The sequence below is a fragment of the Eptatretus burgeri genome, chromosome 3 (genome assembly GCF_056783735.1).
Source record: "Eptatretus burgeri isolate ZD-2024b chromosome 3, Ebu_testis_v1, whole genome shotgun sequence".
NCBI lineage: Eukaryota > Metazoa > Chordata > Myxini > Myxiniformes > Myxinidae > Eptatretus > Eptatretus burgeri.
The window spans coordinates 137,776,543-137,791,542 of NC_140963.1; the positions used below are offsets into that span (position 1 = coordinate 137,776,543).

The following is a 15,000-nucleotide window of genomic DNA, read 5'->3' on the forward strand; positions in this document are numbered from 1 at the left end:
TGGAGGCAACTCTGATGTCACTTTTAAACCATTTTCAGGTTTTTCAACAACTCCACAACACAACACAACACAACACAAACTACAACAACATGCCTCATATTGAATGTCTTGACATAGGGAGCACGTTTGCAAAAAATAAAATCCTGAAGTGGGTCATCCCCTATTCAGGGAAGGGGGCACTTGTTTTGATCCCTCAAGTATTATTTTAGACTGGGGAAAGACAGGATTATTTGTTTTTATGGGGGACACCCTCTTTCCATTGGAGGAGGGAGGTTGGACTTTTACACCACGTCCAGTCTATTGCGAGCATGTCAAATAATGACACCTTATAAAAAGAACAACCTGTTGAAATTGACTGGCCTACTCGTGACAAATTTAACGAGAGTGAAGTCAAAGGCGTGTCATCACAAATCCCGACGCTTCCCGCCTAAAGCAAAGTTGAAAGATGGTAAAAGGTTCCATCAGGAATAACACAATACTCAAATTTTGAGTGAATGTGCCTGTAATTGCATTTCTTGGTATTTGACCTGTTGATGCCACCCCAGGGGATCTCCGCATCTCCAATAATTCTACCTTGTAATAATCCTTGAGGCCATTGTTATGCTGAGCAGTTCCTGCAAGTATTAGACTGAAAAAGACTTACGGCATGATGGGCTGTTTCTTATAACCTCGTGGGCCCTGCAAGTTCTTGAAGCTGTTGGAGCTGTCACGTGGTTTCTGCTTCTCGCAAGCTTGCTCGAGGAAGCGCTTCCAGCTGCAAACACAAAAAAGGATCTTCCAAAAAAACACGACTCAAGTGTGTGCTCAGTGAAAGATCTTCCCTTTTGAAATACAGTGTTAACCTAATGTAGACCAAGATGAGGTGGGACATCGATAAATATTCAACAATAACTACATCAGCTAACATGAAAGCAAACAGACAAACATGTACTCATCCTGAGTTCCTTCACATTGCTTGTTTGAATTAATTTTCCGAAGAGGCGAAGAGCATTTCATGACGATAGCTTTGAAGGTTTATTCACATCCGAATAATATCAATGAAAGATGGTCATGAAGTCAACAACTGCCAGAACAAGAACAACCAAGCAATAAAGAATACATATTAATCTCCAATGGCCCAGAAATGTACTGTAGCAATTTTGGAAGACACTGGGGATGTACATCCAACACCACATAAAGGAACCCCGGCGTTAAGATATATTGTTACAAATCTGGCAGACATGAGCACACAACAGACAGGTCCCCGGAGCTCAGTTATTTTGTCAAGTATATGTGTATCGTTAGAATCCATCCGCTGTGTCTGATGGGTGATTAAATGTTCGTGCGCTGCGGAGTTATTTTGATAATCAGGGATTTATTTTAAATCTTCACTTTCACAACAACAACACCTTCACCTTCGCTCCATCGTGACGCCATAACGCTCGCGGTGGGTGGAGTTCAATGAAGGACTTGGCGTCTTTCTCTCGACCAATCAGAGAGATGCGAGCGAGTTTGCTGTCGTTCGGCCAATGGGAGCCAACGCAGGACAATATTACTCATCTTCCTGTTTGAGGGGCGGTCTGCCGTGACGCCCGCCACGCCCCCCCCCCGGTCCAATCAGCGGACTTGGCGCCCCTTTTGGCCAATCACGGGAGCGACGAGCGCATTTGCGCACCAAAACCGTCTAGTGAGGGAGAGCAGGTCAGAGGAGGCGGCTCCTCCCCTCTGGAGAAGGAGTGAATAATTGTTCGGGCGATCTGACTGGAAGCAGTTGGAGTTGGGGTTTGTCTGCCAGTCTGTGATGGCCTGGCCTTGCCTGCTGGCGCTCGCTGCTTTGTCCGCGCTCGCGCAGGTTTGAATTCCCTTTGTAACTCCTCTAAGTTCTCTCTCTTCTTATATCCCATATAATCTCTTTCCCTCCATCCCTCTTAATCTATCTCTTTCTCCGCACCTCTTTTCAGCGCATCTAAAGAAGCTTTGCAACACACAAATGATATTTCATCACAAGACAACACAAAAAAGCCAATCATCCGATGGCACCAGAACACCCAGGGCCCGGTGGAGCAGGGAGGACCACATATGGGCCGGGGGTTATAGGAGGACAGTGCCCCCCCCCCCCGAGCCGGGAGCTCCACCAATGAGCACGGCTTGACAACAGCCACACTCCAATGCAAAAGCAGCACCGTGAGGAAAAAGCTGCTCTGGGACGCTGACCATGCCTCGGCGAAGGGCTTTATAAATCCGGCTTGGGCAGAACTTGAACTTGTGTATGTTCAGAGAGCAAAGAGAGCCAGGAGTCCTCCAGGAATGATCCGAGCAAACGTGAGCCACTGTACAGACGGGCCCTGCTGCAAGGGCGAGTGCGAGCAAGCTACGGAGCTGTTTCCATGGACGTGCCGACAATTACACACTGATTTGCATGATCTTTCTCTTTTACTTTCCCCCAATTCTAAACATTCACTTGGAACGCACAAAGAGCCAATAACAGTTTCCCCTCAAATCATTCAGTGTGGGAACTGATATGCATTCATGATTTCCTCTACGATTTCAAAGCATTCACCGCATTTCTCCCCATTTCTCCCCACACGGCACGTTACACAATCACCCTCTCCTCTTTCCCTGCCTCCCCTTTTCATGTTGAGACCACGTAAGCTTGCAGGCTTGTGTCGGGTGAGGGAGGGGTCGCCAACAAGTGGACGCACTGCACGCGGAAGCAGAAGTGCGTGTTCTTTATCTCTCGATCACCCTTACTTCTCTAACTTCCCGTCGCGAATGAGGGGCCCATGTCCGTAGTTTCCATGATGAGGACTTTCAAAATGACGTATTTCACCCCAAAATGCTCAGCTTGCATGGTCATAACTCCTTAGCAGTATGGTTGATTGAGGCATGTTTCCATAGATTGTGTGTGCGAGATAAAGATTGTTACCTAAAATGGCTCACAAATCTTCTGAAAGAATTCGAAAACACTTGGCAAATGACCAGAGAGAAAGGGATGTGCCTCTGTACAATAAAAGGGTTGGAGAACTTTCTCAGTTCATCCAAAACACTGAGATCTTGTAACTTTCTGCATTGAAAAATCCAGACAATGTGGGCCAGTGGAAGGCCCAAATGATTGTAGATTGGTGTGTTCTACCCAAACAAAAAATGACAGATCACGACCAGTGAATGAACTTTGAACCTTACGGGAGTGCCCCTGTATATCATGGCAGGCTTGGCGATGTATTTATTGGTGTGTCTGTAATTAGAAAGACGATGCCGTGCTGCATTACCAACAGAGCAATAGCTACCGACTCGGCAGCAAAGGATATCTTCACGATGTGAAGATACACAGATTTTGTGCCAGCTATTATTTACGTGGGAGCCGGATGTGCCGGGCAGACTTCCCTGAGGGAGACACAGTATCGGGTTTGGGTGTTTAACAGCGATGGAAGGATCATATCTGGGACTTGTGAATGCAAAGGATAAGTTTAAAAACCACCTTCAATTTGAAGATGTTTACTTTCAATCATGTTTGTTGCGATGGTTGTTAAATATATATGGTTTGTTTGGTTCCAGGACAAGAAGAAAAACTGTACTAGATTTCTGCATGTATTACCAAAAGGATAAGTGTGTATGCATCTGTGTGTGCGTGTGCATGTGCATTTGCTTTATCCACCGTCATCACTCGTTTGTATTAACAGGAAATGATAGGAAATCAATACCTCCCATCCATGGACATTTCATGGATTTCCATGAGTCCGATTTACATTGAGGAACACAAAAATTATGGTTCACCATTTAAACATTGAGGAAGAGAAAACAGAAAATTCCTCCAAATCAAAGAGCAAAATGTTCAGATGAGGAATGCTAAAAAGAGGCCAACCCTTACAAGATTCATCCAAGTCCAATCTTATAAGAAGTAAAACTAAATATATATATATATATATATATATATATATATATATATATATATATATATATATATATATATATATATATATATATATATGCCAGCCAGAACGACACCAAGATCGTGTTGTGGCGCTTCATCATCAACAAACAAGGAATGTTAACCCTCCAACCCAGAACCCCAAGAATTACAATCCATTTCGATGTTTCACGTCCCACGTACATGGCCGTACATGAGGAAATGACTGAAGCAATAAGATGTGGCTGACGGTGCAATTGGAAAACTTCCATTTAGTGACACAGACCATCTGAAGGACTAATGGGGGACAATGTATTGAACAATAACAATGTTGGCACACTTTGGACGATTGTCTCCTTCCTATAACTTATTGGGACTCCTCTCAAAAGGGCAACGTAAAAGATGAACTCCACCCTTGCAAAATGTTCTCAATTACGTTTTTTTTTTTTTTTTTTTTAAATCAGCAACTCGAGAGTAAATCATTGTTCTGGCTACACTTTGCTGAAGTCCCAAGGCTGTTTGTGCTTCGTCCAAACGATGGATGTGCATGATAAACAGAGTACATCCCAAGCCAATATGGGAATGAATAAGAAATGAAGATGCAACAAATGTACATAATGTAAGAAACGAGCGGACAAGTTTGTCCGGCAAGTTCAGAAGATGTTAAAATTGAGCCGTAACCAATGAGATGCATGAAAATGACATGAAAAATTGAGTACGAGGCTAGTAGACATAATATACGGTTAATTGTCATTCATCAAGGGCACACCTTTGTATATCGTGTCCAACTCGCTCTCAATAAGCCAGACCCATCTATGGGTTAACTAGTTGTACAGGACAACACAGCCATACCTCATGCAGCTTCAATGGGAATGGTGTATAAATGGATGTACAGAACGCTCACGTGTCCATGTCCTTGGTGTTGGCAGCGACGAGCTCGTAGATCTGTGGCCCTAACTGCGATGTTGTGATGACAAAGAATGCTCTTTTATCTGTGGCAAGAAAATACATTGGAAAAACTAAACAATCCAATAAAACAATTTGCACGACAGAGCAGCTAGAACTAAAAGAACACTCGACAGAGAGCTCAATGTATCGGTGAATCACGAGGAGAGGGCGCAAAATATGATGTGACAGGACAGAATTAACTGTGGTAAGAAAGGCGACACGGACCGGTTGCGACAGGCCTGATCAGCACCGAGCTGAGTTTGATGACTGGACTGAACGTCTGCTTGGCGTCCGTCGCACCAGCAAAGGTCTTGCTGTAACAACGGAGCACCAGCCGTTCATCCTGCTTCTGTGTCAGCACCAGAATATCTTCGAGCAGCAACACGTGCAGTTCTGCGAACAAACGATCGTGACATGCAAGTGAGGGTCATGTTTATGATGAAAAATGAGAAAAACATGAGGAGATAAAGTGTCGTAATGGATTCGGCCTTGTTGCTTCGCAGTGCGATTGAGTCTTCAATGTCCATGCAAACCGAGTCCGAATCAACTCGACTCAGGGTGCTGTGAAATTAAAGCTATATTTTGGTGACCGAGTGAGTCCTCAACTCACCAAGGGTCTTCTCCTTGTTGATCCTCCAAGTAAGCTGCCCCTCGTGGATCATCTTCCGCTGGGTCATGTCCAGGTTCTGCAGATGAGAGACCAATGACCCATCATTACAAAGCACACACAGAGGATGGATGGATGGTTCATACAGACTGTGGAGCCACAGAAGACCAAGACTTCAATGAAGAAAAGGAACTCAGGAGGCACATCAAGCGCACCGGTCTTTTCAAAACTCAAGAATGATTAAAGGTTAAAACCCCCATTTTTGTATGATCACCGATCCTCGGGTCATTCCTCATGGAGACGCTGTAGAGAAAGCATTCTTTTTTGAGGGATATCTACATATTATAGATGCAAAAATGAAACGTGGAATTTTTGACTTCCCCATGCCCTGCAAGTCCCCAAACACCTACCTTCTGCCCCCCTACCCTGTCTTACTTATATTTCCCTTTCTTCCACACTTTCACCCTCCCCCTTCTCTCCAATATCCTCCCCTCCCACCCAACCTTCCACATGAACTATTTTCCTTGGTTTTGAATCAACCCTTTCAACCTGGAATATGTAGAGGAGCCTTTTTAAAGAAACCCCCAAGGTACTATTTGTTCATTAACCTGACCTATTTTACACCATGTCATCGTAACTATTCTCCAATCAATGTGAGATGGAAAATGGAAGCTCTGCATATCGGGGTCAGGAACCACGTAAACCTGCAACTGCTCAAGGTTCACCTCTAAAACCAAGTACTTTCGAGTTAACCGCAGAGTATAACGACTTTTGGGGCTGGTTATAATTATCTCCAATTCTCACCTGACCCACAGGAGCCGAAAGTGACAAAATAACCTCTAATATACCAGGTGATGACAGCAACTGCTATCGGGAAATACAAAACGGATTCAAAGGTCCCCTTGAGTGCCAGAAACTTTGTCCCATCATCACTCTGCTCTCACTGTACATTGTAAACTTACAAACTAGCAATGAGACTGAAGAAATCGAAGTGCAGAAGTCTTGGAAGAGAAATATTCTCCACAGGTTTATCAAGTATGTATTTTGTGCATTAGAGATTCAGCAAATGTGAAAACGAGAGAGGGACTCAGAAAGGGGAGGGGTGGGGGAGAGATGGTAGAGCTACATTACCAGGCAATCACAAATGGTCATTTCCAATCAACATAGAAAAACATCTTGTAAATGGGGCTCGAATGCTCATGGTAAAGCTTCTAAGTAAAGCATGTGTACGACAAAGGCATAGCTAAACATCAGTGTGCTTTACACAAGTTGCAAGGACATTAGTAGCCAATGGACAAATCGATACAGCATATAGGATTTGAACCTTGGCTCCAAATCAAGAGCAATACAAAGTGTTCAGATGAGGAATGCGAAAAAGGCCAACCCTTACAAGATTCATCCAAGTTTGATCTTCTAAGAAGTAAAATTAAATATATAAAGATATTCCAGCACAGAACCACATCAAGATCTCCCAAACACCAAAATGTATTTTGTAAATGGAAAGCACCGCTTGGGGTACCTTGAAGTCCAAGACCAATGGATTACTCGAGCGCTCAAGATATGACAGGTCCAGTTTTTTCTGATAGTCCTCCAGTTTCTGATGATAATAGTGGAAAAGGGTAAGAGGGTTACATGGGCAACAATAAGTAAGTGAGAAACTACAAAACCAGCACGAGACTTCAAATCAGTGGAGAAAATATGACAACAAGGAAGTGTGATACACAGAATCAAGACCGGAAGAGAAGCTGAAGCAAGTACTTCAGAAAAGAAAAAAAAAAATGGTCTACCTGTACATATTCACGTTCCCGCACCGCCTCGTTAACGTGGAAGAGGATATCCCGACAACATTTCCCAGCCTGCTCCAACTTATCATGGTCTGGATGATCAACTGCAAGAGATTTCAGAATTGCTCACATGACCGAAAAGGCCCTTGTATCATAAGCCGAACAAACCAACTTTCGTCTCGGGAGAGGGGAATACCTGCATTATTATTGTGCATCTCCACATCAACACCAGTACTAGAAAGCTCAACACCAATAATTTTTCTCATCCAAGATGATGTCGAGAATGAGAAACTCTCACTTAATCATCACAGTTATTTGCAACTGTGAATACAAACATAAAGGTTCCCCTGTCCGTTTGGAGCCTGTTTACAGTATGTATGGCCCAGATATTTGGACTGCAGAGCATCCTCAGAGCCCCAGCTTTATTGGCCTACTCTAAAAGTGGCAGAACTCAATGGTATTGAACCGGATAGTTAAAAGCAGTCAACAACATGGAAAAGGGTACTGTGTCTGTCTGTCTGTCTGTCTCCCTCTCTCTCACTATGTTTTTCCGAAAGGACCATCTTGGAACCACCCCCAATCTACTTTCTCAACAATCCTCTTGAAGTCCTTTCATTCAAGCTTCTGGGTATCACGATCTGCCATGATCTTTCCTGGGAAAGTCACATTTCCAAGCTGGCCTCCAAAGCCAGTCTGGGCATCCTCCGTCATGCAAAGTCCTTCCTTGGCACACCTGAGCTCCTGACCACATACAAAGCTTTTGTCCGCAGCCTGATGGAGTACTACTCTCCCCTCTGGGCTGGTGCTCCCGCCTTTCACCTGTCGGCTTCATGCTGTTGAAACCAAGGCATTTAGGATCATTGGTATCTCCCGCGATCAGCCTGAGTCTTTGGGTCTGTCACTGTAGGCAGGTCAGTGGTCTTTCTGTCTTCTACAGTCACCTCTCCGGCATCGCCCCCCCAATACTCTGTCTGATGTATGCCCCCCCCCCCAATATTTCCGCAGGGTGCTCAAAATTGGCCAGCAACACCCTTCTGGTAAAACAACGAAAATCTAGAATCACTGCTCACCTTCACTCTTTCATTCCTCTTTTTTCCCCCACCTTTGGAACAAACTCACATTCTCTTTAATCACACTCTCCCCTCCAAGTCTTCAAAACAGCTGTTCACCACCATCTCTTATCTTCCTCCATCCAAAACCACTATATTTTATACCCCCGCTAATCCACCTCCTTCAAATTCCCTGCTTTGCTTCCTGAAAGTCCCTGTGATGTCCATCTTGTTTACCCTGTGTACCCCACCCCATCCCTCTCCCTTCCACAGATCCTCATGTCTCTGTGACCCACTGTTTTTTTTTTTTTTCCTTCCCTCTCCCACCCATCTCCTGCTCCCTTTGTTGTGTTTCTGTGTGTTAGCTCTCATACGAGCCTCCACAGTGTATACAAAAATAAATTAAAAAAACATGACCAGTGTCAGGTTACAAGATGTGAACATTTCGATTATAATCTCACCGACTCATTAAAATTCCTCAGACTGTTGAACAATACACACCCGTGGTGTACTTGAGCATATTTTGGAGTAGAAGTGGGTACTTTGTGAGCCGTTGCATCTCCGTCAGCATGAAGTCTTTGAACTGCAGACGTCGGCACTTTGGGCTGCTCTCAGCTTCCTGGAGTCACCGTCAGGGTTCCAGGGTTAGTGACAATGGCAATGAAGAGCAGGAAAACCGGAAAGCAATTTTACATGAGATGAGCATTTGGGACATTAAAACCATTCAAATGAAACCACAACTGTCATACGGTTCACACTGTTTTTGATACACAGTGCTGTGCTGTACTTCTTTGCACGTTGAATCAAAAATCACCAAAAATGCAAGCATCACAGGGTAAAGAACAAGAGAACAGCATAACCAACTCACCATGGCCAATCCATGGCCGAAACGTTTGACTCAGCCTTCATCTCTTTATATAATGTGTGTAATGTGTATGTATATACATGTGATGCATGACATGTTGCACTTGTGTGTACAGAAGTATATAATAGGTATATGTGTGAATATAAAACATGTGCAACATGTCACGTATAATGTGTGCATATAATATGTATAATATATGCATGTCACGTATATTATGTGTAGATAATGTTTCATGTCACGTATAAGATATCTGCAGATACCAGGAAAAGTGTGTCACGTATAATATGTGTATAAAACATGTGCAACACATCATGTATATGTGTGTATTTATTATGCAGAATGTCATGTATAATATGTATAATGTCATGTACAATATGTTACTTAATATATCATGTATATATATATATGTGTATATAATATGTATAATATACCAGAAATCACATACAGTATATGTGTAGATGTATTATATATATATATATATATATATATATATATATATATATATATATATACAATATGTGTAGATGTAATATATATATATATACAATATGTGTAGATGTAATATATATATATATACAATATGTGTAGATGTAATATATATATACATACAATATGTGTAGATGTAATATATATATATATACAATATGTGTAGATGTAATATATATATATATACAATATGTGTAGATGTAATATATATATATATACAATATGTGTAGATGTAATATATATATATACAATATGTGTAGATGTAATATATATATATACAATATGTGTAGATGTAATATATATACACAATATGTGTAGATGTAATATATATATATATATACACAATATGTGTAGATGTAATATATATATATACACACAATATGTGTAGATGTAATATATATACACAATATGTGTAGATGTAATATATATATATATATATATATATATATATATATATATATATATATATATATATATATATATATATATATATATATATATATATATATACACAATATGTGTAGATGTAATATATATATATATACACAATATGTGTAGATGTAATAAATATTTATATATATATATATATATATATATATATATATATATATATATATATATATATATATATATATATATATATATATATATATATATATATATACATTGTAAGCCTGGTGTTGGCGCAGTGGTTAGGGCAGCGGCTTGGGATCCAAAAGGTCCTGAGTTCAAGCCCCATTGCGCCACTTAATTAATACACCAGGGGGTTGACTCAGCCTGTCATCCTTCCGAGGTCGGCGAAATGAGTACCAGTATACTGGGCCGGTGTATACCCCGGTTAAAATAGGTGTACCATATCCCTGTGTCGTAAGAGGCGACCAGGGTTGCGTCAGGAAGGGCATCCGGCGTAAAACATGTGCCAAATCACTATGCGGATCATACGGATGATCCGCTGTGGCGACCCTTAACGGGAGCAGCCGAAGGAACAAGATATATATATATATATATATATATATATATATATATATATATATATATATATATATATATATATATATATATATATATATATATATATATATATATATATAAATAATATGTACAATATATCACGTATAATATGTGAATGTAATATGTGTGAATATAATATGTATAATATATCACGTATAATGTGTGTATGTAAGATGTATAATATATCATGAACAAAATGTGTGTATGTAATATGTGTAATATATCATGAACAAAATGTGTGTATGTAATATGTATCATATATCAAGTATAATATATATATATATATATATATATATATATATATATATATATATATATGAATATAATATGTATAATATGTGAATGTAATATGTATATGTGTGAATATAATATGTATAAAATATCACGTATAATATGTGTGTATGTAATATGTATAATATATCATGTACAATATGTGTGTCTGCAATATGTTTAATATATCATGTATAATATGTATAATATATCACGTATAATGTGTGCATGCAATATGTATAATTTATCATGTATAATATGTGTGAATATAATATATATATAATAAATGTGCATATAATATATCATGTATAATATGTGCATATAATGTGTAATACATCATGTATAATATGTGTATGTAATAAGTTTAATATATCACGTATAATGTGTGTGTATAATATATCACGTATAATGTTTGTGTATGGAATATGTATAATATATCATGTATGTGTATATAATATGTATAATATATCATGTATAATATGTATAATATATCACGTATAATGTTTGTGTATGTAATATGTATAATATATCAAGTATAATATGTGTGTATATATAATACGTATAAAATATCATGTGTAATATATCACTACAATGTGTGTAGATAATATGTGTGTATAATATGTATAATATATCATGGGTAATGTGTGTATACATGTATAATATATCATGTATAATATGTGTGCATATAATATGTATAATATGTGCATATAATATGTGTAATAGATTGTGTAATATGTGAATATAAAATGTATAATTTGTGTATAATATGTATTATACATCACGTATAATATGTGTAGATAATATGTATAATATATCACGTATAATGTGTATGTAATTTGTATAATATATCATGTATAATATGTATGTATACAATATGTATGATGTATCATGTATAATGTGTTATATACATATACATCACATATAATGTGTGTATGTAATATGTATAATATATCATGTTTAATATGTGTATATAATATATCATGAATAATGTGTGTACATAATGTATAATATATCATGTATAATATGTGTGTATAATATATCATGTATAATATGTATGTGAAAAATATGTATAATATATCAAGTATTATGTATGTATATAATGTGTAAAATATATCAAGTATAATGTGTGTGTATAATATGTATAATATATCAAGTATAATATGTGTATATAATATGTATAAAAAATATTTATAATATACCAAAGTATAATATGTGTGTATATAATACGTACAATATATCAAGTATAATATGTGTGTATATATATTATGTCTAATATGTGTGTATATAATGTATAATATAGCAAGTATAATATGTGTACATAATATATATAATATGTATAATATGTATGTAAATAATGTGTAAATATATCATGTTTAATATGTGTGTATATAATATGCATAATATATCACATACCCTCATAACAAAAGTGCCCAAGTCATTTTTTCCAGTTTTTGAGATTTTCTGCCTGAGTCATCTTTCGCCATGATGTGATCATAACGAGTAACAAGATTTGTGTTTCATTTAGCTTCCATCAACAAAACAACAATTTGTGTGCACAAGAAATAGTGAATAAATATTCGTTGATGAAGAATTGCTGCAGTTTTTTGTGTTTTTCTCAAAACTGGAAAGAATGACTGGCACTTTTGTTATGAGGGTAACGATATTATAATATGTGTATTTAACATTGTTGCGGGCCGGGGACCGGTGGCGAGAACGACCACGAGGTGGGGAAAGTTACGCCGCCTCCCATCAGACTCCCGGAATTGTGGGCCATCGCTCACGGATAATTCCATAACGCGGCGGGTCGCTTAACCGACCGTGGACGCCAATACCTCCACCGCGTAGCGTAGGGTCTTTTTGTCTCGAACCATTTTACCTAATTAACCACACGGTCATCTACCAGGGAACCATGCCCTCGGTACGTCTTGCCCAAACCGGATCACTCTTCCAACTACCAACTGCCTTTCCGGTTCGGATGCAGCCGAGCGGACCCGCCAAGAACGTACCGGCTCGGATGAACAGATTTATCAGGTATAAAAACCCGGCTAAACTCAGATCCGAACCATGGTGCACCAATGAAGGAAAAGACGAAAACGAACTGGGAACATTTGTACAATAATTTATTTACAATAAAGCGAGGAAAGTTATGTGGTACAGGTAACAGGTTTATTGGGGGTGTTATGCAGGGGAAGATGAGAGAAAGATGTAGTGTAACAATTTTACAGCAACTTATAAAGCAGACACAGCAGACTTTTCGCAGGATATACAGGCAAGATTTACAATGATCAAACACTTAAACAGTTCTACTTGAAGACGGCGCCACACACTCAGACACACACTCGGACAAAATAAACCCAGTTGAAGGCAAAGGACTTTTGTAGCCAGGGAGGGAGGGAGGGAGTTGAGGTCGCGGTTCTCGGTACCTGAGTTCCGGGAAAAGGGATGCTCCATGGTGCGGCACCTGACAATTGTCGCGTAGCTCGGCCCACAGCCGCACGTGTGGAGTTCGTGTGTGTGTGGAATCCAAGGAAGCCAAGATCATTGGGTGTCTCCCATGATGAGGCTGAGTCTTTGGGTCTCTCACTCTCTACGAGCGACCCCCAAAGAACTCCTTGGATCCTCCACAGATCTTTCTTTAAACGATCCTGGTCTGGGACAGGATTCTGACTTCCAAGCGTCTGTTGCAGTTTCGCTTCTTTTCCAGACCCCCAAAGAACTCAAGACTCCAGTACAGAACGAACTGTCTCAGCACTTCACGAACTCTCCGAACTCCACCCTGAGGATGGTGTAGTAATTTATCCATCTCCCTCAGCAGGGAGGGGCATTTGTGAAACTGACGTCACAGTCCGCCTTGATTGGACGGGGCTTCCATGGGTCCGCCCTTTCTGGGCAGGATTTCGGCCATACCGGGAAGCCCGCCCCCCTCCACACGTGCGGACTCGCCAAAAAGGAACTACTGTAAGAGGATTTTGCCTCGGACAGCGAGTCGCCGGTTAGGCGAGTAGGTGAGCACGCGGTTGTTCAGCCCACGTGGTTGTTCAGCCCACGCGCGAGTAGCAAGCGAGAGGAGGGGCAAGCAGGCAGGGGGTACCGTGGGTTGTCGTGGATTTGCCTTTGCAATGAAATGGAGTGGGGATATAAAGATTTATTTATCTAACAAAAAAAAACATCGCAACGCACCCCTTTAATTTTCCCACAAAAGACAAGGAAGGGATCTGTCTACACATATACTTAATGGAATAACTGACTTGGGACACCTTACCTGTATGTTGTATGCATACTGTTCCTAGAACTGCAACAATATGTATGTCACATATAATATATGTGTATATAACATGTGCAACACGTCACATATATGTGTATATAACATGTGCAACACGTCACATATGTGTGTATATATATATATAACATGTGAAACAAGTCACGTATAATATGTATATATAACATGTGCAATACGCCACGTATAATGTGTATATAGTCCTTATTATAATTCATGGGCCGGTGGTTGTTTGTCAAGCTACTACTCCTCCAATTCTGAGCGGATTGCATCAAGGAGAGGAGGAGATTGGGACCATACTCTGTGCAGAGCGTTGGTGCTGCTTTAGCAGTCTCCTTGGCTAATGGGCACAATCCTGAACGGGTCGCCACTCCGATACAGTATACCAGCATGCTGGCACTCATTTTGCCGACCTCGGAAGGATGACAGGCCCAGTTAACCCCACCTGCTATTAATTCAACAGAAGAGCGGGATTTGAACTCAGGACCTGAGGATCCAAAGCCCACCACCCTAACCATCAAGCCAACACCAGGATTGCATCGAGAATTGCAACGTAGGATCAGCATGACCCCAATTAATGTGTAGGGGTGTTTTTATCTTTACCGGTGGTCTTTGAGGGTGGGGAGGGGGTGGACGCAAATTCCATATGTATTGTGCAGTGCTGCCTCCAGGAGGGGATATTACAAGTCTCCACCCTTTACAGCACAGTATTCCTGTCCCCACGTTTTCCAAAGCAGTGAGGTGTTTTGTATAAAAACAGTAGGGATGTTTTTGCTTCATGCATGAAACCCTCTTTATTTTTCCTATACAAAGCTGT

At 40.0% G+C, this 15,000-nt stretch overlaps 1 protein-coding gene across 7 annotated transcripts in view; it reads right to left on the reverse strand.

Moving 5' to 3' along the window:
* Positions 1 to 15,000, reverse strand: part of LOC147031094 (rho guanine nucleotide exchange factor 11-like) — a 193,948-nt gene that overhangs the window by 47,537 nt on the left and 131,411 nt on the right. For all 7 annotated transcript variants that reach the window (XM_085875811.1, XM_085875809.1, XM_085875813.1 and 4 more), the window contains 7 exons: positions 8,776 to 8,893; positions 7,229 to 7,329; positions 6,961 to 7,038; positions 5,445 to 5,520; positions 5,060 to 5,227; positions 4,791 to 4,878; positions 644 to 754 (listed from right to left, as the gene is read on the reverse strand). In XM_085875811.1, coding sequence (XP_085731937.1) covers positions 644 to 754; positions 4,791 to 4,878; positions 5,060 to 5,227; positions 5,445 to 5,520; positions 6,961 to 7,038; positions 7,229 to 7,329; positions 8,776 to 8,893 — 740 coding nt within the window. The remainder of the gene's footprint in view (positions 1 to 643; positions 755 to 4,790; positions 4,879 to 5,059; positions 5,228 to 5,444; positions 5,521 to 6,960; positions 7,039 to 7,228; positions 7,330 to 8,775; positions 8,894 to 15,000) is intronic.